Source organism: Miscanthus floridulus, chromosome 16 (assembly GCF_019320115.1).
Source record: "Miscanthus floridulus cultivar M001 chromosome 16, ASM1932011v1, whole genome shotgun sequence".
Lineage (NCBI taxonomy): Eukaryota > Viridiplantae > Streptophyta > Magnoliopsida > Poales > Poaceae > Miscanthus > Miscanthus floridulus.
Window position 1 is genome coordinate 30635649 of NC_089595.1, and position 13369 is coordinate 30649017.

The 13369-nt window shown below is 43.1% G+C and overlaps 1 protein-coding gene across 2 annotated transcripts; it reads right to left on the bottom strand.

Annotated features, from left to right (window-relative positions):
- Nucleotides 1-220: 220 nt before the first annotated feature.
- On the bottom strand, nucleotides 221-11080 carry LOC136512484 (dihydrolipoyl dehydrogenase 1, chloroplastic-like). 2 transcript variants are annotated; one of them, XM_066506437.1, is made up of 15 exons: nucleotides 10613-11080; nucleotides 6551-6697; nucleotides 5823-5957; nucleotides 4187-4304; nucleotides 3324-3448; nucleotides 2862-2987; nucleotides 2686-2766; nucleotides 1964-2026; nucleotides 1799-1873; nucleotides 1631-1709; nucleotides 1444-1544; nucleotides 1112-1225; nucleotides 893-1006; nucleotides 716-787; nucleotides 221-584 (listed from the first exon to the last, which is right to left on the bottom strand). In XM_066506437.1, the coding sequence occupies exons 1-15, from the start codon at nucleotides 10904-10906 to the stop codon at nucleotides 546-548; spliced, it is 1683 nt and encodes a 560-aa protein (XP_066362534.1). In that variant the 5' UTR covers nucleotides 10907-11080; the 3' UTR covers nucleotides 221-545. The 2 variants fall into 2 exon arrangements, with proteins under 2 accessions (XP_066362534.1, XP_066362533.1); XM_066506436.1 differs by having other exon boundaries at nucleotides 221-621.
- Nucleotides 11081-13369: the final 2289 nt, after the last annotated feature.

Here is a 13369-nt window from a genome sequence, read left to right on the forward strand (position 1 = left end):
AAAAAAAATGTGGAGCTATAAGAGCACCTAAAGAGATGCTTTTTGAGTAAAGCTGCTCTACGGTAAAATTTGTAGGACAGAGTTCACGAAGCAATCCCAAACACACCCTGATTCTGGTCCAGGCCGGGTCCATCGGGGGTAGTGTCGAATCGAATCGGGAGCCTCCGTGACCGTGAGTCAGATCAGACCAACGCTAAGCCACAATACATACGAGTTTTGAATCATGGTACATGGATTATTTCAAACAAGCTGAGCTAGTATCGGCACCTCATCTTACAGGGCAACCAACAACAAATATGCAATAACGAAGCCAACAAAAACCCACCCCACCGGCAGAAGACCCTCAACATAATCTTGACCCCAAAAAGAAACATTTGTGTGCTTGTATGTATTTTCGACACTGATGAATAATTTCTTTCCTCAAATCTGTAACCTACAGATACTACCTACAACAATACCCTCCCCCTTTACAATTGCCGATCTCGTTTTGGGAAAGAAAACAGGGTCGTGAGGAAGCTGAGGACCTTCAGCAGCGGTTGGGGTGGCTACCTTGGCTTGCTATCCCGCCCTTCTCTAGGCTGCAACTGGTTCATTTACAGAATGAGAAACACCGGAATTAACCTGTTGGAGACAGCGTCGCTTGCACTTGTTCAGATTTGTGCGCCAAGAAATGTGATAGCAACAAGAAATGAGGGCATCGATCAATGTATAATACCTTGGCTGCTTTGAAGAGCTCATCCAGGACCTCGGACAATGTGGGGTGAGCGTGAACAGCAAACTTGATGTCCTGCAACACAAACAATTTGTACCGTTCAAGATGAACTAGTTAGTATGACAGAATCCAACAAAGGTGGATACTTAATAAAAAAAATAGATTGTCAGCAACACTCACTTGCACACGAGTTCCTAGGGCGATGGCATTGGACGCCTCGTGGATGAGATCAGCAGCATGCAAACCCAAAATGTGAACCCCAAGAATTTCACCCGTGTCAGGTCGGTAAATCAACTGCAGTGAGGAGCACATATTGTCAAATTCTGTTAGTGCAAAATTGCGAAAGCACAGGTGTCAATTCTGGAGAAAACATGAACTTGAAGTAGCAAACAGAATGACCTTAGCAATCCCATCTCCTTCATTTTCTGCCAAAGCTTTAGTATTTGCCTTAAAGCTAGTCTTCACAACATTTACCTCAAATCCTTCTTTGTCTGCCTTCTCTCTGGCTTGTGGCTGAGAAAGTTTCAAAAACAGTACATTAAGCAAAAAAAATAAGGCGTTGCCTATTTATAGCCTTGCATATGTACACTATTAATTGCAGTCAAATGAGCAAAATACGACCATTAAGAAAATGATGCCCAAATATTCAGCCAATGAAATTCATGAACATTGATTAGACGGGAATGCATGAAAAGGACATGTCTAGCAACTTCAATAAGAAGATAACTTACCTCTGTCAGTCCAACCATACTAATCTCTGGATGAGTGAAACATGCGGCTGGGATGCTTAAATGATTTAGGATGTGATCCTTTCCAGAGATTTGTTCAACAACTACATTTGAATAGGAATTCAACATAAGACAAGTACACAAATAAGCTTGCTCCAAGAAACCACAAGAAAACGGAATTCTCAAGTACCTGAAATTCCTTGTGCACTGGCAGCATGGGCAAGCATGAGTTTGCCATTGGCATCTCCAATGCAATATAAATTGGGCACCTATATAATATTATATGTGAATTATGCGGGGATCTTGAGGCGACACTTGTTCTAAAGAAAGAAGTCGCGCAATAAAAGTTGCAACATACCACATTGCCATCTGCATCCATGACTCGCATTCGTTCATCAACAGGCACAAAACCACGTTGTGTAACGACATTGATCTGAAGAAAAGGAAAATAAGCTTCAGCATTCTTGTATTTTAAAATGTAGTAAGATCTGGTAGCTACTAGGTTCAATTTCTAGATACTCACGTTTTCCAAGCCAAGCCCTTTGGTGAATGGCGCCCTTCCTGTGGCGATAAGAGCTGCATCAACCTACACAAATTTCCAACCTCCCCAGTGAGCCATTGTGGTTAACTTATAAAGAATCAAATGGTAAATTGGAAAGCTAGCAGAAATGTTTTATGTGCACTCCAATGAGATTTACAGAATTACAGTGCACTTGGTCTTGCTTACCATATTGTTGCTTCTGATGACTATTTGCATTTGCAAATAGACTTATGACTTTGAATATCTTAAATTTATATGGATTGACATTACTACATTCATTACAGAAGCAATTTCATAATATATAAATGTGTTCTATATAAAATAATATATGTTCTATAGATGTTGTTAGTCAAAGTGTCACCTTGAAGATTGTGTCAATGTCCTAACGGACATACATTTCTGTTCGAATGAAGTAGAATCATAAAATATTATTGATACAAAACATTTCTACTACCTGATTTTGATTACAATGCTTGTAACAAGTAACTGTAACAGCATTCGTGCCCAACCAACTATACATATGGCAGGTATAGGACCAATGAAGCATTCACTCAGTAAAGCCATGCAGCTCTAGACAACGAGATAATAAAAGATTATGTTTGTTGTACTTGCACCGGTGTACCATAACAAAGAGATGACTGGCAAAAGTAATCCACAAGAACAAAAGCAAGTTGCCAAAGATTGAAAGATATCAGAAATATTACCTCAAGGGTTTCTTTGTGCTCCTTTGTCTTTGCATCAATAAGCTCGATGAGCACAGGTTTTCCGTCCTTGGCTGGAGTAATCTAGTGAAAATCCATAGACCATTCAACATACAGATTATTCAACCATGTCAAAAAAAAGTCTGGAATACTTTCAGAAAGCTAGACCAAAGGTGAACCTTGCTTGCAAAAACACCAGTGTGATAGTCAATTTTCCGAGGATTGATAAGAACTCTCTGGGCTAATTTTGCAATTTCAGGATCAAATCCAGGCATCAGCTGGTCAAGAGCTTCAACGAAAGTAACCTGCCCAATTTTGAATTGAGTAAATTCAAGTGACAATTAACTCACAACAACCATGTTCAACAGGCAACTGCAGATGATGTGTAAGGAGCATCCTAGAATCCATCCAGCTTATCTGAATTATTTAGCATTTACTTTGGTTCAAAATGATGGAATCATATTTTGCACGATAGCCAAACAATCAGTGGAGTTAAGATGAAAAATCAGAGAAAATAACAGCAGATATATTTAAAGAACACCAGAACACTGCAAGTTTCATAGTTTCTCTGGTGCTGTGGACAATGGTTCTTGGAGAAAGCAACCTAGCAAATAATTTCAAAGCAAGAGCTTCTAATGTACCTCACTTCCAAGAGCTGTGTATACATCACTGAACTCAAGTCCAATGTAACCACTTCCAACAATAGCTATCCAGTCTGGAACTGACTCAAGTTTCAGTGCATGATCACTGGTAAATACAGTTTTCCCTGCAAATAACCATCCGGCAGAATTTTGTGAGAACAAACAGAACAAGGAAAGTACACCAAAAATGACAACTAATACACCACATGTTACAATAAAGAATGCACCCAATGTTTATATCTCTAATGCGCTAAATTTCTAGGCTTGTTTGTGATGTGACAAAAATTGTGCCAGCAACAACAGAATGGTCACAAGGATCACATATCCAGTTTTCGCTCTCAAAATATGAATTCAACACTGAAAAATCTCTAGAAACAGGCATATGACTGTATGGATATTCAAGACATAACAAATGGCACCTTATGCTTTGCTTTTTGTCCCTGGTGATTCCAGATCCAACCTAAATCAATGTGGTGGGATTGGATTCTTGGTGCTACAACATTATAACATTTGGGTCTTTCTAACTGATGAAAAGCAAAATAGCCAGAGTTGAATTAAACAAACAGACAAGCAAAACAGCATTTCGTGTAACACTGAATTAGGAATGACTGCATCAATATGAACCACCAGAAAGTTTTGAAAAGCAGAACAGTGCCGAAAGTCACAAGGTGCATTAAAAATGGCTATCACACTACAATTCACGGCCATATCTATATCCTCCTCATTATGGGTATTGAAGTTCAATAGAACTGAAATGAATAGTTTTTTTATAATAAATCTCCAGCATGCACCATAAGTCCATAAGTTTCCTAAAGTAATGAGTTTTCAAAATTCAAAGAGAACTCAAACAGAGAAGTGTTTACCATCAATCTCAATCCCTTTGGGAACAAAAGGAACTGAACCAGTGGCAATTATGATGTTCCTGGCAGTGATTTCTTTATCTGGGAAACCGGCTTTTCCATATCGTACCTTTTGCTTTCCCTGATCAGGACATCAGTGAAAACATGTTAGAACATGCACTTTGTATAACTACAGAGAGCTCATTTTTCACATTCATAGATAAGATCTTGCTACACATTATCTCACTGGACATAATTAATGTCATAATCTTCACCAGAAATATTCAGGTTGTTTCATTTCTGGTTAGGTCATGCAGTTAACTTTTAACTGATCCATACCCAACTAGTCTTTAATCTGCTCATAGATTACAGATATGTGATTTTGCTTAAGTTTATGCATATTAAGAAAAAATCAACATAATTGATTTTTTTTAAGTAGGGACAAACATAGTTATTAACAAATTAAAAACAGTATATAGGGCACGCAAACTAAATATTTAGCATTAATAATTGGAAAAAGTCAACATAACCCCCTCAACTATTCAGTGTGGACTACACCCCCCAAACTATAAAACCGGATTTTCTACTCCCTGAACTTTCCAAAACCGGTCAAATAACCCCCAAGCGGTTTTGGACGGTGGTTTTGGTACAGTGACCGTGGTTTTGTCTTTTTCTTTTTCATTTATTTGTGCTGAATCTTTGAAAAATCATAGTGAATCACAGAAAAATCATAAAATGGAAAATCCAATTTTGTTGGACTCCACATGAGTAGATACACAGTGAACATATAGTATGGTATGCTTTAGTATAAAGTTTTTCTGTAGCTTTGGATCTATGCTTTTCTGTAATTAATTGGAATAATTCATACCTGCAGCTTCTATAGCCCAATTGTGGTGAAAGTTTTATGGTAGGCTAATTATTGTATGCTTGAACTGTAGTAAAAATTTCATACTTATTGGATCATGTATAACTTAGTTATAGATTTATTTAGGTTTATGCTTGTTAAATCTATGCTTTATCTATAACTAAGTTATACATGATCCAATGAGTATGAATTTTTACTATAGTTCAAGCATACAATAATTAGCCCACCATAATAATTTCACCACAATTGGACCATTGAAGCTGCAGCTATGAATTATTCCAATTAATTACAGAAAAGCATAATCTAAAGCTACAACAAAACTTTATACTAAAGAATATTGTATTATATATTCATTGTGTAGACCTACTCATGTGGAGTCCAACAAAATTGAATTTTCCATTTTATGATTTTTCTGTAATTTACTATGATTTTTCAAAGATTTAGCGAAAATAAATTAAAAAAAAGACAAAACCATCGTCACTGTAGCAAAATCATCGTCCAAAACCTCTGGAGGGTTATTTGACCGGTTTTGGCAAGTTCAGGGGGTAGAAAATCCGGTTTTATAGTTTGGGGGGTGAAGTAGTCCACCCTAAATAGTTGAAGGGGTTATGTAGACTTTTTCCATTAATAATTCCTCCAAGTGTTGTCGAAGTTCAATAGTACACAGCAAAGTTTATATACAATTTTACAAACACATGCAACTCTGAATTATCAACCTCCAGCGAAAGAACAGGGACAAGATTCTCATGTACATAACGGTTTGTTCCACATCAATCAAGGACATAGATAACTTACCACAATAGTGCCAACACCTGTCAATATATCCACTCCCAGAGCTTTCATTGAGTTAGTCAAGTTGCTACGGATTTTCGAGGCAAGATTGTTTGCGTGATCAGCAACACCTTGCCTGTCATATCCAGGAGAGGAAACCTGTTACAAGGTAATATGCGTAACAATTCAGCATCAATCAGGATAATAGATATAACATGTTCCAAGTAAGAACTGCTAATGACCATAGGAAATGGTTGAGACCTTCACGTGTCTCCTAAGAACAAGCAGAGTCCTTGTTTAAATTGTTGATTTTTTTTAGTGGGGGGTGGGGGATTACTTTAAAAAAGAGTAACATGGGCATATAGTAACTAAAGCCTTGCATCCATACGATTAATGCATTTGACTAATTCAAATTTAATTGTTAATTTTACACTTGTCGAGGTAAATATAACCAGGGAACCTGAATCTTGCACTGTATGTTCTTCCCTTTCTATTACAGCTTTACTTTGTCCTGTCTATTGGGTTCCGACAAACACCAAGAAAGATTTGACTCTAAATGAAGAAATTGGAATGAACAAATTAAGTAGAATTCTACTAATTGCCATTAACATGGACACAGTTAGGTGCTAGAATGGACAAAAGTACTCAGACAAGCTCCTAGATGTAGTTTTTGTCAATTTTGCACTATATATGAGCCAATTGGAAACAGCAAATCAAGAACTGCTCTTGCCCAATTCATCTGACCACATTACCTGTAGACCCATAGACTTCATATGATGTTCATCATGAAGCTCCCGCATTCGACCACTGACAGCAAGGAGTGCTTTCGATGGGACACAACCTCTGTTTACACAAGTCCCACCCACAACATCTCCCTCAATTATGGCTGTTTTTAAACCCTGAACAAATTAGAGCAAAGTGAAACAAGATCAATATAGAAGCAGTGCCAACTCTTAGAAATTCATTGTATGGTTAATGTTTGGCATCATTCTTCTTTGCTAGTGTCATACGCCCAATGAGGGCTGAAGGCCCATCAGTCCCATGTGCCGGCAGCAGCGGCGGTGCCGCCCCCAAGGGGGCTGCCGCCTAGGGAAGCAGCAGCGCCGCCAAGGGAGGAGGCGCACACAGCAAGGGTGGGTTCCCCGCCGCTCCACTATCCATACCCGGAGGATCTTCAAAGGAATAGGATTAGCTAAGATAGGAAGGAGTCAACATCTATAAGGACTTCCCTCATTAGGTTACTTAGGAGACAAGTCTACTCAGGACTATAAGTAGAGGGGCTATGTAATCATTGCAATCAAGAAAGAACAGCCTCAAGCTTATCCTTCCTCTCTCCTCTCCCCTCCCCTCCCCTGCGCCGACTCCCTCCCTCTCTCCCTGCCCTAGCGCCGCCGCCCTCACCCCCATCAACCCTAGCCTCCGCCGCCTAGAGCCCCCCCCCCCCCCCCCCCCCGCCCCCCGCCCGCCCTGCCGGACTCTTACACTGGTATCTGGAGACCAGACGATCCATGGACTCCACCCCCACCATGCAACAGCTGATCGAAAACCTCGCCGCCGATCTTCGCAAGAACTTCGGAGAGATGCACCGTCAACTCGTCAACCTCGATAATCGTCTGCACGCTATCGAGCGCGCACGCACCCATGGTGACGCCGCCATCACCGGCGTCCAGGCCAGGTTGGACCGGGAAGCCACCATCAACGACCTCGCCGCAGAAACCAAGCGAGTCATGATCACCGTCGGCAAGTCGTATCTCAAATGCAAGATGGACGAACCCCAGTCCTCCAAAGCTTCGGAGATTATCCTGGCTGTATCAGACAACCTGCTTTCGGCTCCACCTCCATCACCACAGCCACCATTGGCGCCGCTGTTTCCCCCACGGGAGGAACCCCCAGTTATCCGTGCGGCTACTCCCCAATCCCTGAACGACAACAACTCGGAGCCAGCAACACCGCCAACCGCGTCTATGCCAGCAACACACCACCAACAGTTGGCCATCGACCACCAGGACCACTGCCGTGCACGACACCAGCGGCAACACCACCAGCAGTCCAGCGTCAACCACTGCCTGTGCACGCAGCCAGCCGACTACCAGCTGGCCCGGCGGCTGTAAAGTACATCAAGGCGACACCACAGCAGCAGCCGACCACCTGGCCGCCAGCACTGAGGGATGATGCGCCTCAAACACCGCTGCCTCGGACGACACCGACAACGACAAAACCACCACAACAACATGTCCCTGTCAAGATACAACTCACAACTCCAACATACGATGGCTCGACGGACCCGAGGCCATGGCTCTCGCGCATACAACAAATCTCCAACTTATACCGTCTGCCGGAGACACAACAAACCTGCTACGCGGCCTATCATCTGACAGGTGAAGCACACCGGTGGTACATGCGCGCGACGAAGGATACACCCATGACCGAGTGGGCGTACTTCACCGAGAGCATCATCCGCAACTTTGGCCCCGACCGCAACATCACCAGGGACCTCGCACCACCACGTCATATCGGCTCTGTGAACGACTACATCAACAACTTCATCGCCTACGCTCTACACACCGGCATCACCAGCGAGCAACAGCAAGTTAGCCTCTTCGTCAACGGTCTTCAGGACGCACTCCGAGTGGCGGTTATCCCTCACCATCCACGCACGATAGAGACGGCCATTGACCTCGCCCGTACCATGGAGACCCCGGCGCCCGCCACCACCGCAAACACAGGACGATCCATCCCCGCTACCGGCAACTACAACACCGGGTCGGCCAAGAAACCGTCACCCCCCGCGACGGCCTCTACACCGCCTGACAACCCTGCTCGTCCTCAATCAGCCAGCACCAACACCAGAGCAGCCGTCCGCATCGAACCTGACCAGGAGATCCTTGCCCAGCTCCGTGTCGCAGCCACGGAAGAGCGTGAACTCCAGATTATCTCCGCCACCATTGAAGTCCAGGCAGCAGCAGCAGCTTGGTCCCTACAACAAGGCATCGTCCGCTACAACGAACGATACTACATTCCGGTAACTTCACCTCTGTTACAGGACCTGCTCGAGTCGTTTGGCAGTTCATCTCTGCATCTTCTAGCCATCGGCCTCCACACGGCAACATCTACACCGACAACATCCTACTCCTCGAGGCGTGGCCACAACGCATCCTTCTTTCTGCAACGATCATCTTCTTCGACAACAACGGCCAGCAGTTCCTCTCCATCGAGGACACCTACATCTGCAGGCAGCACGCCAATGGTCATCTACAGGTCTCTCCAGCAAACTACAACACTGACGACCTCCTCTTCGGCACGCTACAACACTTCATCACGACACCTCCGACAATCGTCGCTACAGCATTATGCCGGCGCATAAGGGGACAAGTTGATGCCGGACAGGTGCAGTCGTTGCCACGTCCTCCACAGGTGATGCAGACACTACACTTCCCGGGAACGCTCCCCGGCGCCGCCATCTACGCAGCCCGCTGCATCCATGAACCAACTGATGGCTTAGGGACCAGCAGCTACTACATCTCCGGCCACTTCGGCTCCTGCGGCTACTACTTCTAGTTCTCCGACTACCACATCAACACCAACCAGTTCAATGATACCTTGGGCCACCTCACTGTTCAAATTGCAGAACGACCAAGGGATACCGGACCACCACCAGAGGCTGTCAAAGATTGGACAATGATTCAGCGCGAGGACGCGCTGATCGGAGAAGGGGGAGTGATGTCATACGCCCAATGAGGGCTGAAGGCCCATCAGGCCCAGGTGCCGGCAGCAGCGGCGGTGCCGCCCCCAAGGGGGCTGCCGCCTAGGGAAGCAGCAGCGCCGCCAAGGGATGAGGCGCACACAGCAAGGGCAGGTTCCCCCGCCGCTCCACTATCCATACCCGGAGTATCTTCAATAGGAATAGGGTTAGCTAAGATAGGAAGGAGTCCACATCTATAAGGACTTCTCTCGTTAGGTTACTTAGGAGACAATTCTACTAAGGACTATGAGTAGAGGGGCTATGTAATCATTGTCATCAAGAAAGAACAGCCTCAGGCTTATCCTTCCTCTCTCCTCTCCCCTCCCCTGCGCCGACTCCCTCCCTCTCTCCCTGCCCTAGCGCCGCCACCCCCTCCCTCTGCCCGCCGCCCTCACCCCCATCAACCCTAGCCGCCGCCGCCGCCCTACCGGGCTCTTACAGCTAGTCTATCATAAGACATGAGGTTAAAATGGGAAAATATTGTTGTCTCTTGAAATTGACTCGGACTACTTAGAAGATCAACTATCAACAGTCCAACAACAATGGTATACAGGGCACCAAAACCTCCAAATTCACCCAAGGAACCAATGCTTGTCCCTGAACAAGCACCCAAATTAAAATTTGGAACTGTTTGTAGACTAGGCATAGGTTGCAAATAGCTTACTCTGTGCACTAGCACCAAAACTAACAAGTATTTCAAGTTTTAAATTAACTGCTAGCAAGAAAGTTTGCGCCCCAAATTACAGGTACACGCCTGGGATTTCCACCAACCTCAGCCTAATGGCACCTCACGGCATCATCGATCTAAAATCCTTATCAAATACACAAAGATCAACGATCATCCAATTCAAGCAAAATTTCCATTTCTAACGCCAAATTACCAATCAGGCATCACGTTCTATAGTTTCTGGTCAGTACTAACGCATCTCATGGCAGAACAATTTCGCAGCTCCACTATACCAGGATTACTCGTTAGCTTATGCTTACTAGCCATTCCACATCCTAACAGAACACGACTCACTAAAGCACCGTGTTGATGCTACACCGAGCACTTAATAAAAAAAACGCAGACCTCTTCAACGGCGTGGAGCGCGGCGCCGTGACCTCCGACGCCCGCGCCGATGATGACGAGGTCGTAGTCGAAGCCGCCGCCGCTCCCCGCCACCGCGCCATTGGCCGCCGCTGCCGCCCTCGCCGCCGCCAGCCTCGCTGGCGCCTGCGAAATCCGCAGCGAGGGGCACGTGAGGGCCTCGCCCCGGAGTCCGCAGACCCGGATTCCACCTGGCCGCCGCGCAGCCTCGGATCTGGCGCCGCCGCGGGACGCGGTCGCCGAGGCGGAGACGGAGACGGCCGCGGTGGACTGCATAGCGACGAAATGCGACAATAGGCTGGGGGCTAGTGCGCGGTGAGCTGGGAGAGGGAGGCGTATAAGTCGAAGAGGAGGAGGCAGGCGCGGGCGGAGGAGGCGAGGAGGGGTTTATGCGACGGGGCGGAGGTTTCGAAGTTGGCAGATGGCGGAGGCCGAGGGAGGGAGAAGGTGGAGGCGTTGCGGGCTAGCGGCGATGGGACCCGCATGTCGGTGTATTAAGCTGATGAGATGAGTGGGCGCCAGGTCAGCTGCTGGCGTGGTTTATGCTGGTTTATTTACATGGCCTGTCACATGCGTAGTATTAGTCGATCCTAATCTCTAGTCTCTACTACCTCCCGTTAAAAAATAAAGGCACTGTATTTTAGCGCCACAAGTAATTTTATGTTTCGAACAAGTTGTGTTCTAGTTGATCAAGAAAATCATATCTAACATTTCTGTCTCCGAGTAGCTTTACTAAAATGCAATCCTATGTTTGGAGCAAGGAAAAAGTCTACTTAACACCCCACCTATCAACCATGGTCTACTTCACCCACCAAACTATAAAACCATCTATTTTATCCCCTGAACTTTTCAAAACCGTCTATTTTACCCCCCGGGCGGTTTTCGACGGTGGTTTTGCTACAGTAACAGTGGTTTGCTACGCTACCTGTGGTTTCACCTTTTTCTTTTTTTTTATTTATTTTCGCTGAATCTTTGAAAAATCATAGTAAATCATAAAATGGAAAATCCAATTTTATTGGACTCCACATGAGTAGATCTACATAGTTAACATATAATATGATATGCTTTAGTACAAAGGTTTTGCTGTACCTTTAGATTAATTGGAAAATCTAATTTTGTCTGTAATTAATTTGAATTTATCTATAACTAAGTTATACATGGTCCAATGAGTATGAAATTTTTACTATAGTTCAAGCATACAATAATTAGCATACTATAAAAATTTCACCATAATTGGACCACAGAAGCTGCAGCTATGAATTGTTCCAATTAATTACAGACAAAATTGGATTTTCCAATTAATCTAAAACTACAGCAAAATTTTTGTACTAAAGCATATCATATTATATGTTCATTGTGTAGATCTACTCATGTAGAGTCCAACAACATTAGATTTTCCATTTTATAATTTTTCTGTGATTTACTATGATTTTTTAAAGATTCACCAGAAATAAATAAAAAAGAAAAAGACAAAACCACCATCACTATAGCAAAACCACGTTGAAAACCACCTGGGGGGGTAAAATAGACGGTTTTAAAAAGTTCAGGGGGTAAAATAGACGGTTTCATAGTTTGGGGTGTGAAGTAGACCATGGTTAATAGGTGGGGGGTTAAGTAGACTTTTTCCTTTGGAGCAAGTTATTCTTAACCTCGATCAAAGTTTACAGAAAATAGTATCAACACGTTTGTCCCCAAATAGGTTTATTATAACAATATATTACATAATTGTTTCAATAATGGTCATGTTCGTTTGTTTTATAATCTGTACTTTTTAGCTTGTTTTTTTAGCCGAAACAATGTTTTTCTCTCACAACAAATCAGTCGGAACAGTGTTTCGGCTTGTTTTTTCAGCGAAGCGAACGGGACCAATGCTTATTTGGTGTTATAAACGCTAGTGTTTTGTATAGATTTGGTCAAACTTAACATTATTTGACGACTCGAAAATACGAATTGCATTCTTTATGAAATAGAGGAAGGATCTCGTTTTCTTTGTTTTGTCATCTAAATTATTTAGATTAGGGCCTGTTTGGATTTTTGGAATTGAATTCATTCTAATAATTATAATTTAAGCATAGATTAATTAAGCTAATATAGTTATATATGGAATATATTTGTATATTTATTGTTAGACATACAAGGGACATACTTATATGTTGCATTTCTATTGTAGGGAAGTGAGTTAAAGAGTGTGTTATAAGTTAGAGAATAGAATTATAGCATAGTGATATATAGAATCCATTTTCATCTCCCACCCTATTAGTTTGAGATAGGCTTATTTGTGAGCTTAAAAATATTATGGAATGTTAAATTCTAAGCCAAATTGCCTAATTCATTATGTAAATTTCAATTCCTCTAAAATGAAGGGATCTAAACGGTCTCTAAGTGGATTTTATTTTTCTTGGTTCTGAATTGTTTTTTTATTAAATGAGTGTTTTTCTTATTTAATGCTCTAGATAAAACAAAAAATGCATTCTGGACTAGTAAAACTTAGCTCCTGCTACTTCAATCTAGATAAACATGTTTCTAAATTCTCAAATTTGCTACTGCTTGATGAACTCATGGGTCATCCAACCTATACAAGTGTTGGCATCCATTTTCCCCTATTAATATACATGGATGTTGTATGAAAAATTCCTAAGCTTTCAAAAAGAAGCAGAAGAAGTTTCTATAAAGTATTTTTGTTTATTTTAGTTTTTATATGTGCAATGGTTTGTTATTTATGGACAGTATGCACCATTA